Source organism: Acinonyx jubatus, chromosome C1 (genome assembly GCF_027475565.1).
Source record: "Acinonyx jubatus isolate Ajub_Pintada_27869175 chromosome C1, VMU_Ajub_asm_v1.0, whole genome shotgun sequence".
Lineage (NCBI taxonomy): Eukaryota > Metazoa > Chordata > Mammalia > Carnivora > Felidae > Acinonyx > Acinonyx jubatus.
In genome coordinates, this window is record NC_069381.1 from 214,994,686 (window position 1) to 215,019,515 (window position 24,830).

Genomic DNA, 24,830 nt, shown 5'->3' on the forward strand with positions numbered 1-24,830 from the left:
CTTGCCTGTGTTCACCTTCCTTTCTATGTGTTCTTACGCTCCTCCCCGTGTGATCTCACCCTCCTCTCCGTGTGACCTCACCCTCCTCCCCGTGTGACCTCACCCTCTTCCGTGTGTGATCTCACCCTTCTCCCCGTGTGACCTCACCCTCCTCCCCATGTGACCTCACCCTCCTTCCCGTGTGATCTCACCCTCCTCCCCGTATGACCTCACCCTCCTCCCCATGTGATCCCACCCTCCTCCCCCTGTGACTTCACCCTCCCCCCTGTGTGGCCTCACCCTCCTCCCCGTGTGATCTCACAGACATCATTCACCTGTGCTCCCCCTCCTCCCTATGTGATCTCACAGACACAGTGATTGAGTGAAGGTACCTCAACAATTCCTTTTCTGCTGAACTCAGACTCTTATTTGGGATCAGTCACAGGCCTGATGACCAGCTCCCACGATGTGAATTATCCGTGTGTCAGGGAGGAAACGAGAAGCTAACCCTGGTCCACGCAGCCGGGGGGGACACTGAATGAAGGAGGGGCACGTGGGGGTGGGCAGAACACAGAGACAGCCAGGTCAAGGAAGGGGTGAAGCGTGGAGGGAGGCCCCCTGGTCTGCCCTGCGGTTTATACTGATCTGGTTGGCTCAGCAGCAGCACTGACCCATCCAAATGACAATTATGCGGGCAGAAACGTAAGGTATTTGAACTAGGAGAGCGCTGGTATTTAAAGTTTGCTTTCTCAAAAAGGGTAGTTGAAAGGTTTAAACTAAAATAGAATTGTATTTTCTTGCTAGTCAAAGAGAACTGGGGTAGGGCAGAAGGGACGAGCAGGGACATCCTGGGAGCCCCTGGTCCGGGGCAGTCCACACACACCTGGGTAGTGTCACAGTGTGTGAGGGGGTCTCCCCGAGTTTTATGTACAGGTGAGGAAAATGGACAGTTTCCCCCACAGCCATGGTGGTTGAGCTAAGATTCATGTGTAGATCTGACCGCTGCAAAGCCGTGGTCCTCCGCGTGTGCTCTCTACCTCAAGATCAGGTAGATGGTTAACGATAAAAACAAAAACAAAGGGCAGTGTCCGTGGGATGAAAGTTGTCTGGGAGCTGGCTGGCACCACAGCAAAGGGGGAAGAGAAGACGTACACAATCTGGTCATTTCACAAGTAGAGGCAAACCTTGGAAGTCATTTTTTCATCGGTGTGGACTTAGAAGCCCAGTATAATAAACGGAATAGGCAACTTTGTTAGCGTTTTACAGACAACACAGAAGCAGTAGCTGTTCTGGATTTGAGCCAGATCCTGGGGCGGGGGACCGGACACGTGCGTGTGCATGCATGAGCGTTTGTGTGCACCTCTGGAGGGAGAGACGAGGCAAGCTAGCGGAGTCTGGGGATTTCGGAAGGTGTACAGACAGCACTTCCCTAGCCCGCCCTTTGCATATCACATCTCTGGGCCGGACTATTCTTAGACCGTGCTAACACAATTTGAGGTTATACAATCTGATAGCCCGGGGTACTGGCATTTTAAGTTGTTGGTTAAGTGGAAATGAATATGCTTTGGAAGGCCAGCGTTCCACTAGGAAGGTTGATATTTTGGTGTAAGAAATTGAGAAGCGTGATCCCCGAGCCATGTATCTCTACACAGGTGTTTCTGAGCTGGGCCAGAAAGGGTTTCCTTGAGAGGGAGCGCAGATCCACTGAAGGTGGACAGAGCCTGTGAGTCCCTGGAGGAGGAGGAGGAGGAGGGGGAGGAGGAGAAGAAGTGACTGTCCCTGGGGGCCAGGAGAGCGGGAAGCTGGTGCCAGAGGTTGGGAGTTCCGGAGGCAGGCTGTGTTTGGAGCCACACGGGGGCCTCGGAGCTAGCTGGGATTTACCCGGACCACCCCACCGAGGCCAGCCCAGCCCCCCCCCCCCCCCCCCCCCCGCCCCATAGCAGAGCCCCTACACCCACCCATCACAGTTCTTTGCCCTGCAGATGGTGAGAGACTGTGGCCCCTGTTCACTGTGCTGGGGGCTGTTTAGAAGGATGCTGAGGTCCTTTCTAATGGATTCATCAGGGGAGAATAACATGTGGAGAGTCTTTGGGAACTCCTAGGGAACCTTTTATTTCACACAAGGACCCCCGCTAAGAGAAGACAGATGGTGAGACGTGCCCCCCCTGGTGTGATGTTCTCTTGCTAGTGACTTTCATGGAGAGTGCTGTGTTCCACGTGGTCATAATGTGGTGTATGTTCATCCGTGCTCCCCCACGAACGCCTAGAAGCGCCTTGAGTAAAGCCTGACTTGGCCAATGTTTTGTTCTGTGAATGAATGAGTGAGCAAATGAGTGAATGAAGCAGATTATCTCCGCCTCACCTAGTGATTGGGACACCCTGAGGAGAAACACCCGGAGCAAATGAATATGTCCATGCGTCATAATAGGCTTTTTAAAATGTGTATTTCAGTTCTCTTCTAGTGATCGCTCGGTTGAGCCGTAACTTTCCTGGCATTCTGTTTCTGTCTGCGTGAATCAGGACAGGAAAGCGTCTTCCTTCCTATCTGTGAATTTGACCGGTTGACTTTATAATCCGGTTTCTGTGCTTTCTAGTTAAACTTTCATCGCTGTGCAAAGAAATTTCGAATTGAAGATGAAGTGCTCTTCCCCACTGATGGTGACGGGTTCTGCAGACTCGTGCATTGGAATGATAACCGGATTCTCGTAGGGATCCGTGTGTGCGCCCGGGTCTCCCCATTGTACCTAAAACAACGTAAATGAGTCGGGAAATTAAGATTTCTTTCAATGAGACTTCAAACATTTTTCAATTCGTATTTTACCAGTATTCAGCCCCCCCACCCCAGTATGACTTTTATTCACATTTCCAGGTACTTACAGAACCTTTCTTTCTGATGTTTCTCCTTTTGTAATTGGATTTCCTATTTCTTTTCCCGTTTCTTTTGCCCTTCTCTGTAGATCTATCAGGTTCAAAAGGTAGGCTCTTTCTTCTTTGTTTTCTAAATTGCATGTACTAGTTTTTTCCTTGCCAAGGGCCTGGTCACCTTTCAGAAATAATGCCCTTCATTGAAATAGAAGTTTTTACTGATTCTTTGACTGCTTTGTTGATGAATTGGTTTGATCAAGATGCCAAAGTTGCTACTTATACCCCCTTAAAAAGCCACCATTAGACACACGTCTGTTCACAGAAGGCTTTCCTCGTCTCTCCTTTTCTCAAATTAGAAAATTACTTCTTTGAAAAAAAAAAATTCTAAGGCAAAGTAAAATCACATTTCAGGATGTGGGAAACCTTTGAAATCAGCTGTTTAAGGAGAGATTATCCTTCCATATAATTTTATTAGAAAAAAATTTAAATATCCATGCAGATTACCGTACACTAAAAGAGTATTAAATATTGATTTAAAAATCGGAGCAAAAAAGAAAATGATACAACAGTAAAATCCAAGAGCTTAAAATATACCTGCCGTCCACCCCTAACATTCAGGATAGTAACGTGCCTCTCTGTTCCCTAGCCCTTCATAGAACCAGCTGAAGGTTAGAGATAAATACACTAGCAGGCCAGGTACAGAGAGTACAGTAGGAAACAACCAGGTAAGGGGCTCCTGATGCAGTGATGATGATGGAGTGAGTGGGAATTCAGAATGTGTATACTGGAGCCTTTCCTGTAAATGTACCTAGTTTGTTACTTACGACAACCATAATAGCTGCTTTTCATAAATGTATTTAGTCTATAGATGAAGAATGGTGTCTTTTAGAGCAGCTAAGAAAATCAAAGTAAGATGACTGTTTCAGAGGTTAGAACAAGCCCTTTTAAACACAGTCCATTTAAAAAGTCCTCCCATGGGGTCCTTTGCTATGATATCAGACTGCCTTTGTGTCCTGCTCCCCATTCCCACTCTGCATAACTATTACCTGGTGGGAAGAAAGCAGGTGAGTAATTGCAATGGATGTTGAAGCTAGATCCAAACATACCTACAGAGTCTCCGTAGGAATTTAACAAGTAAAAGGCAAGGGGGAACCCTCATTGTAACAAATCGCCCTGAACGGAGGAAAGAGACTCCACCTGCTAATTTCCACTCTGGTTCATTCCTTTCTAGTTCTAGATCACTTTTATCTTCTCAGCAACACCAGGGACAGGGTGTTAGAACTTTGTCAGAATGTTAATTTGTACACAAAGTAAACTAGAAAGGAGTTCAGGAAGTCCCCGCTCCAAAAGCGGATGTACATTTTTGTAATAAATATGTGCCAGGGAGGGAAAGCTTTCCTTATTACCATTTGAGAAGAGGAAAAGGAGGCAGTAAACATCTCTCAGCCCATCTGGCTGTTCTGTGCCACAGTTTCTCTTCTCCTGAATCAAAGCTATTTCTGAAAGTCAAGCCCCTTTTGTAAGTTTGCCTGTTGCTTCCTGCGCATGACTCACTGGCTAATCATAGTAGTTTACATTTGAAACATTGTACGCTTTCTGCACGCTGCTGTGCTGGCCTGCTCACTAACATCAGAACTGCTAGCTGGGGGGCACCTAGCTCTTTCTGGGGGTGTTCTCCCTCCCTGAAGGGACATGGAAATGTAGCCACAGTCATAGAGCTACTTATAAGGCCACCATGATCATCGCAAAAGACAGCAGTAGACGGTGTGCCTTTGCTGATACAGGCACAGAACTGGCAGAAGAAAATAGGGAGACGGACAATACAAGCCGCTTTTGGAATTTAGACAATTTTTGTGAACGGATGTAGGCTCCCCCCTTTTTTTAAAAATACATTTTTTCCATCTTGTAATTAAGCCAGGAGATGACGAGGTTTGGTGGCATCTCATTTCACGTGTGAGAAACACGGAATTTGGCAGTGAGAGTGGAGCGAGCGTTAATGCACAATAGCCTGACGCTGTTGCTCGGCTGGGAAACTGAGCTCGAAACATCAAAGTAAGGAAAGTGACTAACAGGAAGAGACCCGGCTCGTGTAGGTTTGATATTGCAGTTCTGCCCCGGGCGGAATGCTCGAGCCTGCTTCAACTCTCCCTCCAGCGTCTTCCTCTTCCAGACCGCCGCCGTCTTGAGGAGAAAGGGCCAAGACGGCCGCAGAGCCATCTACTGAAAGTCTGGCCACCCCTCAAGATCCACTGAAACTAAGCCAAATTTAGCAGCGCGTTTCGGCAATTGGAAAACAATTTCAAAACTTGTCTTCTACTTTCAGCAATGGATTTTTTTTTTTTCCTTTTTCTGATTATAAGGTTTTCACGTATGAGGAGGAAAACCACGTGTTGTGTGGTATGGGGGTTTGGTCAGGTATTCCTCGCTTTTCCTGTTGGAATGGAGGGAAAATTGAGGAGAAAGGCAGAACCCCATTATCTGAGACTGTACGTGGGCTCCCACCGATCTTTGGAATTACTATATTTAGTAATGGTAACAGCCATTCTGAGTCCGCTCTCCTAGTTTTAACTTGACCCGCTGTGGCTTAGACAAGCAAGCTAAACCCTGCAGACGTTGGCTAAAGAAAATGCCGAACATATAAGCTGCTCATGTAAATTTTTTTTTTTTTCCTGCACCAAGCCCTCTTAGCTAAGTCATCTTTGCATCGGTGACGTGCTATAAAGACATCCAAAGAACGTAAATTCTCCTGGGCCTAAATTTAGCGTGGACACCAGATAGCTGGAGGCCTAGGGGTCAGCACACATTCTCTCCCCCCTCCCCCACACCGAGGAAGCTTTTCTCATTCTGCTCTGGCAACAGCATGAGTTCTTTCGGCTCCGCGGGCTCGAACAGCCTTCCCCAAGGGCTGCTGGGCTGAGTTTCAGTTCCCGGTCCAGAGTGCCTCGTCCTGGCCCTGTTGGCTTGCCTGGGAGGGGTGGGGTGAGGAGGGCGAGGGGTCTCTCTGCACAGGCTCACTGTGCAGATGGCTCGGGAGCGCTCCCCTGCGGAGCCGTGACCTTGGTCTCTGCTGCTTTGCCCCAGCATGTTACCCTCAGCGTGTGGCTTGGGCAGCGGTTTGGAAATGCATGTCAGAGCAGTTTCTTGTGTGGTTACCGTTTCACTTCTTGCCTAATTTTCTTTCCCTTCTGTCCATAGAAATATTATGGGCTGGACACAAAATGGGGTGACATCGAACAGTGGATGGTAGGCCTTGAATACAATTTTAAGAACTTTAAGTGGCTTATAATTTTATTCTTTTAAAAAAAATTTTTTTAATGTTTGTTTTTGACAGAGAGAGAGAGAGAGAGATCAAACATGAGTGGGGGAGGGGCAGAGAGAGAGGGAGACACAGAATCCGAAACAGGCTCCTGGCTCTGAGCTGTCTGCACAGAGCCTGATGCAGGCCTCAAACCCGCAAACCGTGAGCTCATGACCTGAGCCAAAGTCGGACACTCAACCAACTGAGCCACCCAGGCGCCCTGGTTTATAATTTTATTCTTATTCAGTTTGATTATAGCAATAGATTCCTGCCCTGCCATAATTGAATGCTGAGAGATTTTCTCCCCGGGACTTCTGGTCTGGCCTGATTGTTTACATCCCTGTGAAGCTGGGTCAGAAATGGTCCTGGCCGGGCATTTTTGTCTGGTCTGTTCAGTAGCCGCTGACTCTTGCAGTCAGCACGCTAGCTGTGGCTTGTGGGGGTCTCTGGGGCCACTGCCTCCCGTCGCCTTGGGCAGAGGACTCTCCTCCAGGCACACTCAGAAGGAGATGGTGCCTCAGGCATGACGCTCTGGAAGGGGGAGCATTCCCCTTGCCCCAGGAGAACGTGGATCTACTCCTTCTCTCATTAATCCATCCACCTCAGTTCCCGCCCCTGCCTCTTGTCCTTGACACCTTACTGAATGGCCTCATGGACAGCATCACATACTTTTAGCAATTAAGAGCCTGGCCAGTGGAAATGCCACAGTCATTGTCCCTTATGGATAAATAATGCAAAGAAATGTAAAATTATCTCCTCTCTTAGACACCTGTATAGAACATGAAAGAGAAGAGTTCTTGAAATATAAAGAGTATATATGTCCTCTACCGAAAAAATTACTCACTTCAACCTTCACTATGTGTAAACCATCATTTTAGGCTTCTGTGGCATAGGCAGATGTATTTTTGTCAAATCTTAAGACCCAATTAAAAGATGTATCATTGCTTTGTATGCCATCGAGAAAGAAAAAAGTGCTGCTAATTATAATGTGGGCAACCTTGATTCTAAGATATACCCCCAACTGCAGAGATGTGCAAACATGTGGAAACTGTGCCTATCTCAGAATGCACAAAATACAGTAGATGGGGTGACACCCTTATTGGATCTTTTCCAGAAATGATTTATCTTCTGATTCCCAAAGGAAAGAGAATAAGGTTCTGAATGTAGGGGGAAAAGTAGACTAGTTTAAATGGACCACACAGTAGAGGTTAGGGACAAACTAAGGCCCAACCTCTCTCCCAACACATGCTTTTAAAGCCAAAATGAAAGATGCAGATTACTTGTGTGTTTACGTACCCCCGCCCAAAGAGAACATCCTTCCCCAGTGGTTTAATTGAAGCCTTTGATGACAGCAAAGAAAATATTTATGTGACGTTTATATCAGAAATACCAGCGGACTAAGGCTTCTGCTCTGTCTGTACCTGACCTTTAATGCTGTTTCTTCCCTTGCTTTGGTAGGAAGACAGTGAGCGTTATTCACGTAGATCCAGAAGAAACACATCGGTTAGTACTGTGTTCATTTTGATTGAAGTCTAATTTGTAGTTGTAGTGGCTGAAATACATAAATTGCATGCATGCGTGTGTGTATTTTAGTGATGCTTATAAAAGAAATTAATACTGATACTATTACCTAAACAAAGGCTTTTAGCCTCTTGACCTAACTTGGTGAAGGGAGCATTGAAAACTTCTGAATGTTAAATATGTTCGTGACGGTTTTAATGCTCTTTCTGCTATCGAATACCCATGAATAATTTTGAGAGTGATACGCACTGAGGCTACGTGTTTATAGGTTACCAGCAAAGAAATGACATTAACGTAAAGTGGTATCATCCAGAAACAGCCCTCTGTAAACAGAGGCGCACAGACGGGGCCGTTTGGAGAAGACACAGGCTCAGGTGTACTGAGATTTCCAGAGTCACCTACCTTGGGGCCCTGCTATGGTGTCGTGGGCCACGTCCCCTCTGAAAGCTGGACGTCGGCTTCTTTTATGCGTGTTATATTATGCTTCATGGCTGTTTTCATCCTTTCTTTCACTAGGCTTCCGACGAAGACGAGCGCATGTCAGTGGGTAGTCGTGGAAGTCTGAGGGTCAGTAACCAGGATGACTGGGTTTGCACGGTACAGTCTGTGTGGACATCCTTTGCCGCCTGTGTCCCCGCAGTCAGATTTCGTGTCCATTACCCCGCAGTCAGATTTCGCGTCCATTACCCCGCAGTCTTGTTACCAGTATCTGGGAAGCCGCTCGTTTGAAGTCTCATCACTGGTGGCATGTTTCCTTGTGGTGCAGAAAGAGTATTGGTAAACGCGGGCACTTTTGTCGTGTCTTTCTCCCGCGTGGGCAAATCGTAACGTTTTTATATCCCTCCGCATCACAGCACTGCCACACCCCGATGAGGTCGTCTCTGTGCGGCACTGGTGCCCTGAAGGGATCCTGCTTGCCTACACGCTCCCCGCAAATGTGCATCTCAGCTCAAGCACCTGTTAACTCAGTGCTGTTCTTGTGTAGCTCCTTGAAAACTGCAGCAGGCGACCTGGTGGGAAGTCAGAGCAGGTCAGAGCCCTGAGACCCGGGTCTGCTCGCCCAAGTCCTGCCTTCGGTCAGCGGCAATGGAACGTCTTCGTCACTGACAGCTTGATGGCTGGCAGAGACGAATACATGGTTTTCCGTAAACATTCCCAAAACCTTCATAATTAGACTGGAGAACATTGCGTGCTTTGGGAAGCGAAGCAGAGAAACTGCGTTTTGCTTAGTGCCTTAAGTCGGTAAATGACTGCGAGCATGTCCGTGTTATTACCACAGGGTTGCTGTCGCTGTCACTACTGGTAAGAAGGAGGCCTCAATGCAGCCGCTCCATTTCACTTGGGGACGGTATGGAGTAGAAAACTTGTTTCCACCTTAACAATTAAATTATAGTATCACTCCTAGACTTCTTTTTTTTTTTTTTTTTTTTTTGACGTTTATTTATTTTAAGAGAGAGAGCTCGAGAAGGGGAGGGGCAGAGAGAGAGGGAGAGAGACAGAATCCCAAGCAGGGTCCGTGCTGCCAGCATAGAGCCTGACGGGGCTCCAACTGACAAACCCATGAGACCTTGTTCCGAGCTGAAATCAAGACTTGGATGGTCAAGGACTGAGCCACCCGGGCGCCCCACCAGCCCTAGACTTCCTGTGTGGCCGCTGAGCGTGCATTTCGTCGGCTGTTCACAACAGTCAGCTATAAAGATAACACACTGTTGGGGTGTCAGGCAAGTCACTGTCACTGCCCTAGCAGGTGCCAAAAACAGATCCGTAGTGATTTTGCCAGAAAGTAACGGTTCAGATGTGAGGTCCGTTCAAGAGCTTCCGCACTCTGAAACTTTCCCCTCAACCATACGGTCGTCACTTCCTCATAGACCTTCTCTCTGACAAGAGGCCAGAGGAAGTAACTTTTATGTAACCAAAACATCATAAATGCAAAACTCAGTTTGCAGAATCTGTGGAGGAGACACAGGAGTAAGCAGGCCCAGGAGAAGGGCGGCCCTTGAAACCGAGAGAAGATACTGTTTCCAGGAGGAAGCGAGGGGTCCAGTAAGCATGGGACCGAGGGCCTTAGCATCGTGGAGGACGTCAGTGACCTTGACAAGGAGACTTTTGGTGGAAATGGGGAGAGCAAAACCTGATGAATGCAGGCTCAAGAGAGAACAGCAGAGAAATCGGCCGCAGAATCCAAATCTATCACCGTATCGTTTTCAGATCTTTGATCCTCCACACTTGGTATTCGGGATTTGGGGTACACTTGCATTTTTCTGGGAAGAGAATTTGTCGCTTTCTTAACGTTCTCAGAAAGTCTCCTGACCCCAGGGAGTTTAAAACGATTGCAGTCTTAGTGAGTGTTAGGGTGTTTATAGCCTTCATTTCATTCTCAATGAGTTTAGCCTACATGGGTTACGTTTCTTTGCTAGACGCCGTTCTTTGCCAAGATTTCAAGCATTTTTGGTTAAGGTGTCACATTTTAGAGAAGAGGCCCACAACCTGGACGTTGAATAAGAGAGGGGGAGAAAGTGGAAAATCAACCGTGGTTGGGATTTTCATGTTCAGCCGGGTGGTTTCCTACACCGCTCTTCCCCGTGATATGTCTGATCTCGTGCGATAACACTCTTTAAAAACCACAGACTTGCGCACTTGGATCCTGGAGATAAGAGGCAGACCTCGTAACTCTCACGGGTTCAGGACAAGCGCAGAGCAGCGAGGAGGTGACAGCATCAGTCCCCAGGTCCTCTGGGGCCTGGACGCTCTGACTGCCTTTGGTTGTTGGGCCAACTGTGCTGCTGGGAGAAAGCTCATCTCGCTCCCTGTCTGTACAGGGTCAGTTCATGCTGTGTTTATGTGTCTTAATATTCTGAAATCCTCCATTTGCAAAGTTCAGAGGTCAGGTCTCTTATTTCTTGACTTTTTCAAAATATAGGCCTTCTTCATTCATCACTGACAGCGACATAAACCCCAAACAGAAAAATGTTATCTCCCTGGGGTCTGCATGGACCTTCTTCTCAGCAAACCTAGATTTTTGGACATCTTAAGACTTTCATTTTTCTTAGTTAAAAATTGAGAGTGATACAGGTGTTCCCCTTTTGTCTAATATAAATAGAGTAGGTCTTATATAAGAGGAGGGGGTCAGACTGCTCAGTCCAATTTCGTGAATTACAGCAACCCTTGCCATGGAAGTTTGATTTAGTGTTACTGCATTTTATGATGGCTTCATTCTGATGCTGTTCCTTTTGTAAATACACAAGATCCTGGAAGTCCTGAAAAAAAATGTAATTTTGTGAAGATTTCAAGATCGCCTGGCTTGTATTTTATGTTTTGTGATGTATGAGTTAACTTATTCTCACTGATCTTTGACAACTCTGTTTTCTGTTGTTTTCCTCTCCATCCGCACGCCGACAGCCACAGCCTGACCTGGATTATGGGGGTCCTTACGCCTGGGTGAGATGGTTGGATAGATGCTGGGGCGTGATCCTAATAGTACTTACTGTGTGATACGTAATAACCTATGGTGCTTCCACTAATCTCGTGGCTGTGTTTGTCCACAAAGCCAAGTATGTCTTTGTCCAGAAAGACACACGTGCCGTCCCCCAGACTCCCTCGGGGGACGACGGGCCGGAGGGCAGATGTCCCCACCAGAGTGAGCGCTCTGCGTCCAGAGCCCCCTGGGTGTGTCCCTGGTCCTCAGGGTCGGCCCGTGCGTGAACACACTCACTCACCACGCGGTCTGTGAGCACCAGCTGTGTGCTGACAGCTGTGGGCACCAGTCGGGGGGAGGGCACCTTGCTTTCAAGGAACTCAGATCAGATCAGGAATTCCCAAAGCCTCTGCGTTGCTTTTCAAAGATTAAGTTCAAAGTTACTTTATCTAATGAAAATTCCGTCGTTTTCTGATCTGTCCGTTGAAATGAAATGTGCGATCCTGCCCCTTTGCCAAAAAGTGCTGTTCCAGTAACAAAAACGAAGGCTTTCGATTTAAATTCGGACTTTCCCTTCCTACGTCCGTCTGTCTGCACCTCATGCTTTCTGAAAACCTGTAAATTTAAACGACAAGTTAAAAAGGAGAGAAGTTTCATCTCGCCAGAAATTAGCAATAAAGTGATTTCCGTACTGAAGGGATTGTAGCAATTTAGACACGGCTTCATTTTTAGGACTTTTTCTAGAGCATTTTGGGCTTCATTCATTCTACCGCATTTCAAAGTTACTTAGCAAATCTCTGTTTTTAAAACGTGTTTTTGCCTCTAAGAAGATAATTTAATAGTGCCATAGAGTTGCGTAGCACTGGTCAGCCCCAAGCCTCCTGCTGGGCTGCTGGTTATGGATCGGAGCTGTCGAGGGACAGGGACGGATCCGCCACGGAGCGTGGGAAGCCCAGGGGCACGTGATTAGATTCGGGAAGTGCTTTCACACAGCGTCCCGCAGCACTTAACAGTGACCTCAGTCCTCACCAGTCCTCGTAGTTCTTCCATTCTCCACCATTCAGCACATCTGCAGCAGATTTCTAGATGTTTAGCCTTCTCATTCTAAACCCAAAGCAAATTGTTTGTCAGGGCCAGTCCCTGGGGGAACGAGTGGCTACGTGTGTTAGCAAGACACGGAAACACGTTTCCGATTTCATTTTTATTTTTCAGTTGTCATTCTGTTTTCAAACTCAGTTGAGCGCCTCAAAGACTGCACTTCAGGGTTTTGATTTTGCCTTCCTTCTTTTGCTTCCCATCTCCCATACCCTTGGACGTGATCTGTCTGTCGACTCACTGTAAAAGTAATCTGACACCATTAATCAGAAAAGACAGCCGTTGCCCTCCGCATGCTTGCACGTGAGGGGCGCTGCTTTGATAGCCCGGCACGGTGGCTGGTGGCATTGGGACTAATCACACGTTTCCCTTGGAATAATTGGCTGCGACGGGACGTTTATGCTTGGATCTTACACTCTTTTAGAAAACGCTGATTTGTGGATGTCTTCTGTGTTTTGTTCTCTCTGATAGCAGTGCTCGTGTGTGTTTGCTGTGTGTGAGATCCACCTGGGAAGCTTAACCACAACACACTTCCCCAGCCCCCAGCTCTAGGTGCTCTGATGGCTGCCTAGGTCAGGGTGCCGTGGTCCTAAGATGCACACCAGGTAACCGTGATGCAGGTGGTCAGCACAGTAAGGGTGTTGAAAAATCGCCCCGTAGGGGTGCCTGGGTGGCTCAATCAGTTACACGTCCAACAACTTTGGCTCAGGTCATGATCTCACGGTTCACGGGTTCAAGCCCTGCGTCAGGCTCTACGCTGCCACCTCGGAGCCTGGAGCCTGCTTCAAGTCTCTGTCTTCCTCCCGCTGCCCTTCCAACACTCACGCTTTGTCTCTCTTTTCTCTCTCAAAAAAAAGTAAACATTTAGAAAAAGTAAAATAGAAAAGAAAAGAAAAATCGCCCTGTAGAGCAAAGAAAGTTAAACAGAGCCCTGACTTAAAATGAAGCTGGTATCCCGTCTATGGACTTTTTATTCCGATGCGTTAGGTTAATTTTCAACTCTCCTTAGCCTGTTCTGCTACATAAAAACAGCCCCACCATAAAAACTAGCCAAGAGGAAAAGGTTGGTGGTGTTCTTTAAGAAGTCGGAGTACTCTAAGGGCGCCTGGGTGGCTCAGTCAGTTAAGCATCTGATTCCCACTCAGGTCATGATCTCACTGTTCTGAGTTCGAGCCCCGTGTCAGGCTCCATGCTGGCAGCTCAGAGCCAGGAGTCTGCTTTGGATTCTGTGTCTCCCTCTCTCTCTGCCCCTCCCCTGCTCACGCTCTGTCTCTCTCTCTTTCTCTCCCTCTCAAAAATAAAAGGAACATTAAAAAAAAATTTTTTTTAAAGAGGTCAAAGTACTTTTCACCATAGAGGTGTCCATGAGCTCTGTGGATTGGAGAATTTGTTCTAGGAATATACCCCCCACGGCAGAATTCCACTACAACAGAAAGGGTGGGTGTTCCACAGAGCTGTTGAAGGGGGAGTTTTTCCTGCTCAGCCGTGGAAAGCTAGGACAGAAATGGTGACAATGAGGGGCGCATTTGCCCTCCCGCCCTTCACGGCCCTCTGCTCTGGGCTGCACACCACACTGGAAAATGAGAAGGCCAGAAGGAAGAACTCGCATGGGGAAGGATGTATTTCACAAGCAGCAGTGGAAAGCCAGAGGGTTCATATATGTAATATATTTTACTTTATTTGTTAGTAAAGGAAAAGGCATCAAAAATTGATTGATGTTAGCCTTTCTTGTTACATTAATTTTTCCCAGGAATGAGTTTCTAAGCAGATAGGAAAGGTATCCAAGTCCTTGATACATGTTTCCATATCAGAAAATCCTGTCAGTGGGGAAAGGGATTAGATTAGATTAGATTAGATTAGATTAGATTGAGTAAAATTCCTGCCTATCAAATTTATTCCAGAAATGTTTTAATGTTATTCACAGAGTTTTCTAATTTATTTTTTTTGTATTTATTTTTGAGAGAGAGAGAGAGAGAGGCAAGTGAGGGAGGGGCAGAGAGAGAGGGAGACACAGAATCCGAAACAGGCTCCAGGCTCCGAGCTGTCAGCACAGAGCCTGACGCGAGGCTCGAACCCACGAACCGTGAGATCGTGACATGAGCCGAAATCAGACGCTTAACTGACTGAGCCCCTCAGGCACCCCAAGGTTTGAAATTTAAAGTTGAGGGATGTCTACATACCCTTTTGTTTCATTTAGAAACTTCAAGTTGACTTGGTATTGAGTTGTAACAAAAGTAAATACATAGTTTTATGGTCAGGATGGCATGAACCTGGGTTTGTAACCTGTCTGGAAATCCCTTTCTTTATTCTTCATTAATGTCTAGCTGCGGAATACCTGCCAACCGGTCTCCTGATGCCCGACCCCGTGAGCAAGGCTCCCGTTCCTCGTGGGTGCTGGGTCCCTCCCACAGGCGCTCACTCAGCCATCCTGTCGGCACACAGTTCAGGCACTCGGGATACTCATTTTAATCCGGTCTAACCCTCCCAGTGGCCTTATAAAGTATGTATTTCGGGGCGCCTGGGTGGCGCAGTCAGTTAAGCGTCCGACTTCAGCCAGGTCACGATCTGGCGGTCCGCGAGTTCGAGCCCCGCATCAGGCTCTGGGCTGATGGCTCGGAGCCTGGAGCCTGTTTCCGATTCTGTGTCTCCCTCTCTCTCTGCCCCTCCCCCGTTCATGCTCTGTCTCTCTCTGTCCCAAAAATAAATAAACGTTGAAAAAAAAAATCTTTAAAGTATGTATTTCTAGGCACATTTTTAACAGCTGAGGAAGTGGAGGTGTCAGTGGATTAAGCAACCAGCTTAAGGTCACAAGATAGAGCATTGATTTGGAATTCGGACTCACCTCCACGACCCCCTGGCGTCTCCTTCTGGTTTTACCAGTTCTGTGGACTGCTTTCCTTTTTCCTTGTTTTTAACTTTTTTTAACGTTTATTTATTTTTGAGGGCGAGAACACACCAGCAGGGGAAAGTCAGAGAGAGAAGGAGACAGAGAATCCCAAGCAGGCTCTGAGCTGTCAGCACAAAGCCCAGCACGGGGCTCGATTCCATGAACCGTGAGATCGTGACCTGAGCCGCTCAACCGAAGGAGCCCCACCCCCCACCCCACTGTTTTCCTTTTTCTATCTCGAGAGCTGGTCAGGCCTCTGACATGTAACAGCTCTTGTCTTAAATCAGCAGAAACATCCTTATAGAATGAGAGCAATTCGAGATAGGCCAGGCTTTGGCTGGTGGAACGTGGGTGCAGAGGTGAGGAGAGAAGGGAGGTGGGGTCCCAATCATTCTCTTTTCTAGAGGACAAATTAGGAAATCATGAAATGCATCCTCAGATTTCACTCTGAAAAATAAAGCTGGAAGACAGGATGAATGAAAAGCTAAGACAGAGGGGCGCCTGGGTGGCTCAGTTGGTCGAGCATCCAACTTCGACTCAGGTCATAACCTTGCAGTTCATGGGTTCAAGCCCCATGTCCGTCTCTGTGCTGACAGCTCAGAGCCTGGAGCCTGCTTCAGATTCTGTGTCTCCCTCTCTCTCTGTCCCTCCCCTGCTCCCGCGCTCTCTGTCAAAAATAAACACACATCAAAAAAAGAAAGAGAAGCTAATCAGAGAATCTACCCCCATGAGAAACATTTTTTCCATGATGAACTTTTGCACCGAATTATAGATTGAGCAGAAGCTATTTCTGAATCTTCTGAATGCAACTTCATACCGGGCCATGACTTTCAAGGACTTAACCCTGTGAACCAACAACTGAAAACTAGCTGACGTGGGCCAAGGCATTACCCCACTTGCCCGTGGCATTCAGGCCGCTGGAGAACTAGGACTCCCGCGGCACCCCCGTAAAACGGGAAGCAGGAAAACTGCCGAGGAAAAGCAGCCGTGGACCCGTGGCCACGTGCTTCACCCCGCGGGAAGGGCTGGGCATTGCCTGCAATCCTACAGTGACCTGTGCTGACAAGTAACAGTGACTTGGGCGGGTGTGATTAGCTTGAGTGTCCGATCCCCCCCGAGTTGCGGCAGAGCAGATCAGAAGCACGGAAGCATCTAGGGGCATGCTGAGGTTTGTGTTGTCCTGGGCCTGTCACTCGTTCGCTCCACGAAGGAAGCCCAGTTTGCAGCCCAGCTAATGCTTCCCTGCTGATTTGTTCCTGCGTCTTCATTTGTACACTGATGTCCGTTTTCTTCTTTTGTTCATTGAAACAGACAAATGGTTATGATGGAGAACCCTATGGACCCCAGTCCCTGAATAGAAGATCTGGCAGGGTTAGTATAGTAAATGCGCGTGACACAAAACTCAACCAGGTTGCTAGAGCGGTTTAAAGAAAATATTGCTACATTTAGCTTCCTTGTGGTTTTGGTTTTTTTCTGTGTGATAAAGGGTCTCTCCCCACCCCCACCCCTGGCCAAGCACGTGAATGAGTGGAAACTAATGGTTTTCAACTGGGAAACATTCTTAGAAAGTTGGTCTTCCGGACATTCTAAGTCTCAATGCAAGAGGCAGATGTTAAAAAGAATCTCTTCAGCTTAGAAATATGTAGGATCAAGTACTCACTCTGTCATTATTTTGTTGCCCTGGGTGTACATGCAGAATGCGTATAGTAAGTATATTCGGCTTTCAAGTATACCTCCCATCTGACATTCTCTCCCTCCGTGCCCACCTCTCCCTGGTCATTTTAAGGACACGTATGTTCGAGTCCGTGTTCCCCTGGACCCTGACCATGGAATGCTCCCAGGGCAGGGGTCAGAGACCGCAGAAGGGGCAGGGTCATGAACGTTCTGTGGTGGGAGAAAGGAGCAGAGGGACTGACAGCAGGAGACAAGTGGGGAGGCCTTTGGATCTATCTAGCAGGGAGGTCACAGGGGACTTCACAAGGTCACAAACTGCATATATTCTAATGAAGTTTCATGACCCACTTGCAGACCCGTTGTTCATTAAATTATCTAAAGTCTTCCTAGTCCTACATTTGCTTTACTTTTCATCTTATAGTAAATGTTACTAGTTGTATAATTAGTGTTTCTTCTCATTTATCTTACTTGTATTAAGATATATCCTATCTGCACTTGAATTCTGTTTTCAGGTGTCAGAGGGGTTACCCAGTCCCACTGTAGCTTTCTGAAACTGGCTGATGAGTTTAGCCTCTCGTCCTCTTAAGCATTGCATACACCTCCGTTTCATCTAAACTCTCCTCATTCCGGACTAAAAAAACCCTCCCCTTTTAAAGGCCGCGTCTTCCTATTTATGTTTTTTATGTTGACGGCCTTTGGATTTCCTCCAGTTCTGTTATGTTTTCCTTTAAGGTAAGGCCGCCGTCTGGGGACGGAAGCAGGCAGCACACCATTCTGTCCTTGTGTGGTGCGGACAGCTGTGTCTCCTGTGCACTGATTGGAGCTGGCTTTACAGGACAGGCTGCAGGACTCTGCTGGCCCCAGACTGCTCATTGGGGTTATGTTGGCTAATGAGCAACTTCTTCCCCCAGAGGCATAGTTTTCCCCATAATTGATCCTAAAGAATCATCGCTTAGAGCTGGCAGTTCCTTGAGAAGTTCCGTCATCCACTCTTTCTACCCAATGCCACCTTCTTCTCTAGAGCACCCCGGTCAGTACGAGGTAGCATCAGTGAGCTATGTGCCATCCGTATGCCCATATTTCTTAATCTTTGACTTTTACGTTGAAACAGTAAGTTTTAACGGTAAGCTAAACAGTAAGTTAAAAAAGTTAAACCTTTTGATTTGGTTTAGGATTTAAGCAATGCCTCTAGAAATCAAATGCAAAAGAGCTTGTTGGTAAAATTGCTCACTGCAAAGTAAAACGGGACATAAAATTGATTTCATAAACAGTGAGGAAGCAGAACAATTGAAGAACCAAATAGCGTACGTGCACGCCGCGAGTTCTGTGGGAAGGTCCCAGGGCGAGGATGGGCTTGGAGAAAAGACTGGAAGGGAGGGAGGCATTTCACAGATGCCAGCAGCACCCGTCCGTGGGGAGGAGTAAAATAGCCAGACTGACCACAAGGGTTTGGAAGCACCTCTTTCTTCCGTGAAGGAATTGAAAGTCTCCGTAGGAGAACGACCTTGACCGTATCGATGAGCATCTTACGCCTTGTGTGTAACATGCATCCGTACTGCCTCCCCGTGCAGACTCTGACCTTTATAAGGTATACGCCAAGTCCCCGGAGATCGCTGCGACTCTGGGGGGTGGCTCTCAGCTACCTGGGTGCAGCTCGCTCAGGCTGCAGCCACCTCCCTGCAAGTTCGGCTGAGCTGAGCCATCAGCTGTGTCAGGCCCAGGAAAGATGGAAAATATTGCACCAGACATCATCTTCGTTACCTAACGAAGTACGTAATAAGGAAAAGTCCCCGGTGGGAAGTTACAGGCGGCTCATCAGGAGATTGAGTTGAGTAAGTAATTATGAGTAATTTGAGAGCTGAAATATTGTGAAAACCAGTACGAGTTAAACCATAAGACATCGCGGGGATGGAAACACCAAAATACAAAATACAGCTTAGGACCTCTGGTTGTTAAGAAGTTCTGCCGTAGCCGAGTGTCTTGATTCTTAAGCTACATTGGTATTTCTGGGGCACCGATACCGGTGTGATTTTATACATTGGTGATTTTATATTTGCCTTTTGGCCAGGACAGGTGGTGCTTTGGGGGACAGTGAGGAAGTGCTCACCACTTACAATGTCTTCTTTGGTTCTCAGAACTCCAGCTACAGCAGCAGCGGTGAGGGCAGATTCTCTACTTTGTCATCAGCCAGAGAGGAGACGTTGGTTGGTTTTCATTTAAATCTTTTCACATCCTCTATTCAAAAACCACAGGTTTTGTAGCATGCAGTGTTGTGTGTGAATTCAGTTCTCTTTTCATTTTTCACGCCTGTTTTACTAATTTTCATTTGGGTGGATGCTGAGGTCAGGTTGGGGGCAGTAATTAACATGATGTATTTTATGCAGGCTTAGCCCACTGTCTTGCATTCGAATCCCTATTTGCATTCAAGCTGGGTACAAGGAAAGAAAGTATTCATGTGGGTGTTTGTAGTCAGAAGTAATCAAAGGGGGGGGGGAGGGAGAAAACCTTATCATTCTTTCCTTGAGAGTTCCTGAAAACAATTACTTTGTAGGGTGCATGCAAACTTTGTGGCAGTTTCTCAGGGACAGACTGGACTAGGGATGAAAACCACATCAAATCCAAATTCAGATGTCTACACAGTAGAGTTCCTTCCCACACTTTAAGGACATGCATCGATCTCGATGGGCGCAAAGATTTCTCAATTATGTGAGAGCTCTCATAGAGAAGGTTTGTTTTCCATCAGGCTCATGCTCACTTAGCAAACACTAGGGAACCTAGTGTGGGCAGGACTATCACAGAAAGATCACACAGGTAACGCGTGAGATAGGTCGGTACTGTGGAAGCATTTACTTCTAGAACAGAAGGCAGACCCAGCTACCAGATAACGCTGGTGCAGCATAAATGGGACAATAGGGAGAAAGGGGTGTCGCAACAAAGGATGTGAACTGAACCTCGAAGAGTACGTGGGGGAAAAATAAATAGAAACTAAGGAGCTAAAGCCGGTGGTTCCTGGTCCTTCTCCCCTGTCCTGCCTCATCCCCTGCCCCCTTTCATTCCTGCTGCAGGGGGCTCCGGACACGGCTGGCCTTTCCATTGCCCCATCAGGTTGCTTGTCCACTTTCCAAACTCCACTGTTGCCTTTCAGCCCCATATGTTAATAAGAACTCCACCCTTTCTTCCCCCAGTAAGTGAATTTTGACTGAAAACAAGATCAGCTGTAATCACCAAAGTATTGGTGGGTTTCGCCATCTTGAATTTTTTGTGTATTGTGTGAATTTCAGTGGGAGATTTTGCTGTTTCCAAAGAGCACCTTGTCGTCCAGAAAACTTGACTTCCTCGTCACTTTCTGAGCTGAGAAACTTGCTCTGAAGTAGACGATGGTGTTAGGTAGCTAATATGTGGGTGTGAATTATTCACCCCAGTTCAGCACGTATCCGACTCACTTAGATTCGTTTAAGAGAAATAACCCACATTGGAGTCAAAATTAGAGCCGATCCATTCAAAACGTTAAACATCAGAACTTTCCTGAGGCCACATGTCCCACCCTTGTTCTGCCCGAGGTCTTACTGTACTCACCGACCGGCAGAATCTTCTGGTAATTACCGTGTTCTGTAGGTATTATATCTATTCCTGCAAAACACGTGGGCATGTTTCATTTTAGTTAAATCTAAAACAGAAAGATATTAAGGTAGCACGAAGTGTTGAAGACTCCTCTAAATGACTTCTCCAGTCTTCCAGATTTGTCAGACCTACACCCTGGCATGGCGGCCACAGCTGTGGACGCTTTCTCCCCCTTGGCGCTTTCCACGTCCCACAGAGGGGTTGACAAGATGGCCACTACACACGGTGTCCTCTCAACCATTCTCTCAATATTTGTGTCAGACGTTAGAACATTTCCCCCCTGTTCCATCCCCCCACCCCACCTCCAGAGTTCCACTTGCCTGCCCCTCAGGTCAGGTGGGATAGCTTATGCAAGACATAGGAATGTTAGGCACAAGTTATGGGACCTTGAGGGGATGGCAGGATATCTTCAGGTGCCATCAGGCTACTTGAATGGAGCCACTTCATCTTCAAAGGACTGTCCCGTGCTTGTACAATTGGTAGAATACTGCCAAGATGACAATCTGGAGCTGCTGGCTTCTTCTTCAAGGAGCCTTCCATTTGGATAAAGCATTTTATTTGGGGAAACAATTTGTATGGTGGCATTCCCCAGAGACGTTGCATAGACTGTTGGTCTCAGAATTAGACCCCTGAATTAGACCCGTCTTCTGTGAATCCTGAACACATACGCATTGTGTGAATAGCTAACTAAGAAAGCCAGGTCAGAGGTCCTGTCTGGTGAAATATCTTATTACATAAAGGCTGATACCTCTGCCAATCCTTAGTTTTGAATTTTTCCATCCAAACTTTAAAACTCAGAGCTCAAGTTACAAAGACCTCTCAAACCCCTATGGTCTGGCTGTCGGTTAAAACGTAATGAAATGTAGTTTTGCCTGTTTGTTGATTCAGAACTCCTGGTTTGGTCCCGTGTCCTAGTTTTGTCAATTAACCGGATCGTCTTTATTTCCTTCTGATCGTCCTCCTTTCTCCCTCCTCCGTAAGTGCATGCCCTTAACCGATTTTGTCGTAGAAGGTAGTTGCGTGCGGACGCACCATACCATTGTACCTTTGAGGTGAAATGAAGCTCTCCCCTCCTTCCCATTTTCTCTGACTACAGGGACTCTCCTGCTCGGACCTCGGGCTTCCCAGGGGCGGCCTTGCTCTCCTGTCTACCCAGAGCGGAAACCAGGTCTGTCCTCCTCCTTGTCACCCGCTTCCCTTCCTCTTTCCTTCTGTGGGGTCACTTCACTCTCCGATCAAATGTGCGAAGATACTTCAACCTCTTCCATGTCAAGTCCAGAGAGCAGAGTTTAGCAGGTGTTTTATTTGGCTTGACTAACTTGCTAAGACTTTCGTCAACGTTGTAAGACATTATCAAAATCATTTAGGACCTTATATAGAAAAAGGAGCCTCTATTAAGTGCATATTTCCAAGCTCAGGCCCAAAGAATTGGTCTCTTGGGGCTCTCTCCTCCTTTTCCAGCAATTGTTCCCCATTTGGGGTTTCATGTGTTTCTTTAAAAATATTTTTCTCCTGTAAATGTGTCCAGGAAGCAATTTGGAAGCCTTTGTGCCTCATCTGGTTCCTCCATCTTTGAGGAGTGGGAGAACAGCCCTATTTCTTTGGCTCAGTCTCCCCTCTGTTTCCTGGTTTGTTTTGTTTTGTTTTGTTTTGTTTTCACAAGGCGGGTGGGCGGGTCAGGCCCTGGGCTGTAGGTGCAGGAGCCCGTTGTCCATACGAGGAGCTCCTCCTCCCGCAGAGGTTGAACCATATCTCCTTGCATTGCTGTCTCCCCTGCCTTGCTGAGTGATTCATCCTGGGTCCCGCACATTCCCTGACCCTCTTGGTGGCCCTGCACTGCGGGCTTACATGGCCTCTGCTTGTAAATGAGTCATGATCCTACTCTGGAACTCCGGGTCTGGCCGAGCCAGGAGCTGCCCTTTCACTGGGGCACATGCCCGCACAGGCGCGGCTCAGCCCGGGTCAGGATATGGGTGTGGGTGTGGGCTCCCCGTTACAGGGACGTGCCAGCCCTGGCCGGCTGGAGCAGTCTTAACAGCTCCTGTTGGCTCCTGGAGACCGGGACTGGGATCATTCGATGGAAATAGAAGCACTGTGTCCGCAGCTCTCTTCCTGTGTGGAAATTGATGTATTAACACCCTGGAGTGCTTTATTAACCTGGGATTTTGAGTTGTGGGGTTTGGGTTGCTGCTGGTGACATTTTCACCTTGTCACCATTCGGTCTCACTCCCTGACTCTTTCCTCCAGGAATGCCTGAAAAGAAATGACTAGAAAATAGTCCTATTTCAGAGATCCTGGGGACGTTTACTATTTCAAAGTCAGATTTGCGTCTCTGTGATTTACTGAAAACCCTAAGTCGACTTTTTTCTTTCTTCTGTTGTACGACACTTCAGCTGTCGTGATTACTGAAAGCATCACGATCATCTTGTCACTGTTATTTGCTGCTGGTTTCCAAGGCTTTTAAAACCTGCCTTTCGCTCTCGTCCTGCAGCCCTCCTATCTGTACAGTGCTGCCCGGCCTCCTGCAAGTTACCGGGTGCGTGTGCTGCCTGCCCCAGTCCCCTGACCTGCCCCCGCCCCGTCCCCCCACCCCCACCCCTGCACAGTCCTCTGACCTGCTCTCCAGCCCCCATCCCCTTCCCCCCCACAATCCCCTGACCTGCCCCCCCATCCGCCACCCCCACCCCCTTCCCCATCCCTACTCTGCCGTCCCCTGACCTGCCCCCGCCCCATCCCCCCACCCCTGCACAGTCCTCTGACCTGCTCTCCAGCCCCCATCCCCTTTCCCCCCCACAATCCCCTGACCTGCCCCCCCACCTCCATCCCCCTTCCCCTACAGAGGCCTCTGACCTGCCCCCCCGCCCCCAACTTCCATCCCCCCCCAGTAGTCCTCTGACCCTCACCCGCCCCCAACCCTTCTTACCCAGCCACAGTCCCCTCACCTGCCCCAACCCCCCTTCCCCCCCATACTCCCCTGACCTCCCTTCCCCCCGCCCACAGTCCCCTCACCTGCCCCTGCCCCTTCCCCCAACTTATCCGGGTCCCACTGGCCCCCTCGGGGCCAGGCGCCTCTCACACCTGCTCTGGGAGTGTGGATGCGCATGTCTGCAGCGTCACCACCTGAGAGCTCCCCCCTTACAAGGAGCCTGTAGGACCAGTGACGTCTGTCAGTCCCCTTTGGCTGGATCTGGGCATTCTTTCTCCCCTAGCTGTCATACTGCCTCAGGCTCCGGGAAGACACGTGCTCGCATAGGATTATTAGCCAGGAATGGAGCAAAGACATCATTTACTTACTCTGCTAGCAGAAAGAAAGATGGCTTTTGATTTGTTTGGTAACCTCAACATGTTAACCCACTGCACTCCATGACTTTGTAAATTTCCAGTTTTAAATACAAGGCACTTCCCCCTTGCAGGAAACCCTCACTAAACAAAGTAGTTCTACTGTATTGCTAATAAGCTTCTGAATTTTCATCAGAATTCACCCCTAAGAATTAGCATATATAACTGGCTGAACAAACCAGCTGTGTCCTCAAGGAGAGAGAGGGGAATCCAAGCTCCTTTCAGCTGGGCAAAGTTCGGTGTGGCCATGCACAGTCCTGTAAACCCCCATTCGCCTTCAGTGCCTAATTACGTGAGATTTCCAGGTTAATCAAGTATTGTTTTCTAGTTAGCAGTTTCCAAAGAATTACAAAATACTGAACTATCGCTATCATACTGCTGTATCCCGAAGTTTCTTCATACTAGCATAATTTTCTGCACGTCAAGTGTGAGGATGCCATGACAGAATTCAGGATATTTGAATTATCTGGTCACTTTAAATCTGGATTAACAGGTTTTTCCTTAGCAAGGAACGTTTTTCAGAATGATGCGTTTCAAGGAGCTACTGGGGGGTTGCATTGCATGCCAGTTAACAGCAACTCGTTTCTCTCTCAGATCTTTGCATGACCCTGTTGCGTACAGCTTTGGCCTCTGTGGGTGGTTTAAGGCCTTCCCTGCTTGTTTTCCATCGTGATTTGTTTCGAACGTGTTCTTCTCTCGGGTCAGACCTCCTTAGCTTCCCTTTTCCTGTGTTCTGGGCACCGGTGGAAAGGGAAGGGCTCCCTGACCTGACAGTCTGTTTTTGTCACAGGCATCTGTGTTCGATGACATCGGTCCCGGCGGGACACGGCGGGGTAGTGCCTGCGGTTCCTGTGCTGTAAGGCATTTTCTGTGGTTTCCGAATTTTCTCCCGTGTGCTGCATGACCCTGACTGGCTTACCGGGCACAGTCCCAACCCCTGGAGATAACTAACCAGAGTTACAGGGAGGAAACACTGTCTCATCTCAATTTCCCATTATAGTGAGGCTGGGTCATGGATGATGCGAATCGCGAAGGCTTTGGTTGGCGGGTTAGTGTCCTCACACATCAGTTTACATTGAGTTCAAGGGAGAAGACCCACCTCAACTGAGTTTCATCCGCTGTTTTCCTGCAACACG

At 47.9% G+C, this 24,830-nt stretch overlaps 1 protein-coding gene across 50 annotated transcripts in view; it reads left to right on the plus strand.

Moving 5' to 3' along the window:
- LRRFIP1 (LRR binding FLII interacting protein 1) overlaps window positions 1-24,830 on the plus strand; it is a 139,913-nt gene that overhangs the window by 76,211 nt on the left and 38,872 nt on the right. For 6 of the 50 annotated variants that reach the window (XM_027046754.2, XM_027046479.2, XM_053216004.1 and 3 more), the window contains exons 3-12: window positions 2,937-2,954; window positions 6,040-6,087; window positions 7,601-7,645; window positions 8,180-8,260; window positions 11,063-11,101; window positions 16,372-16,431; window positions 18,870-18,938; window positions 21,452-21,523; window positions 22,847-22,891; window positions 24,485-24,550. The exons of 8 other annotated variants lie outside the window; for them this stretch is intronic. In XM_027046754.2, the coding sequence (XP_026902555.1) occupies window positions 2,937-2,954; window positions 6,040-6,087; window positions 7,601-7,645; window positions 8,180-8,260; window positions 11,063-11,101; window positions 16,372-16,431; window positions 18,870-18,938; window positions 21,452-21,523; window positions 22,847-22,891; window positions 24,485-24,550 (543 nt within the window). The remainder of the gene's footprint in view (window positions 1-2,936; window positions 2,955-6,039; window positions 6,088-7,600; window positions 7,646-8,179; window positions 8,261-11,062; window positions 11,102-16,371; window positions 16,432-18,869; window positions 18,939-21,451; window positions 21,524-22,846; window positions 22,892-24,484; window positions 24,551-24,830) is intronic. 36 more of the 50 variants (XM_027046699.2, XM_027046736.2, XM_027046741.2 and 33 more) reach the window with 27 other exon arrangements.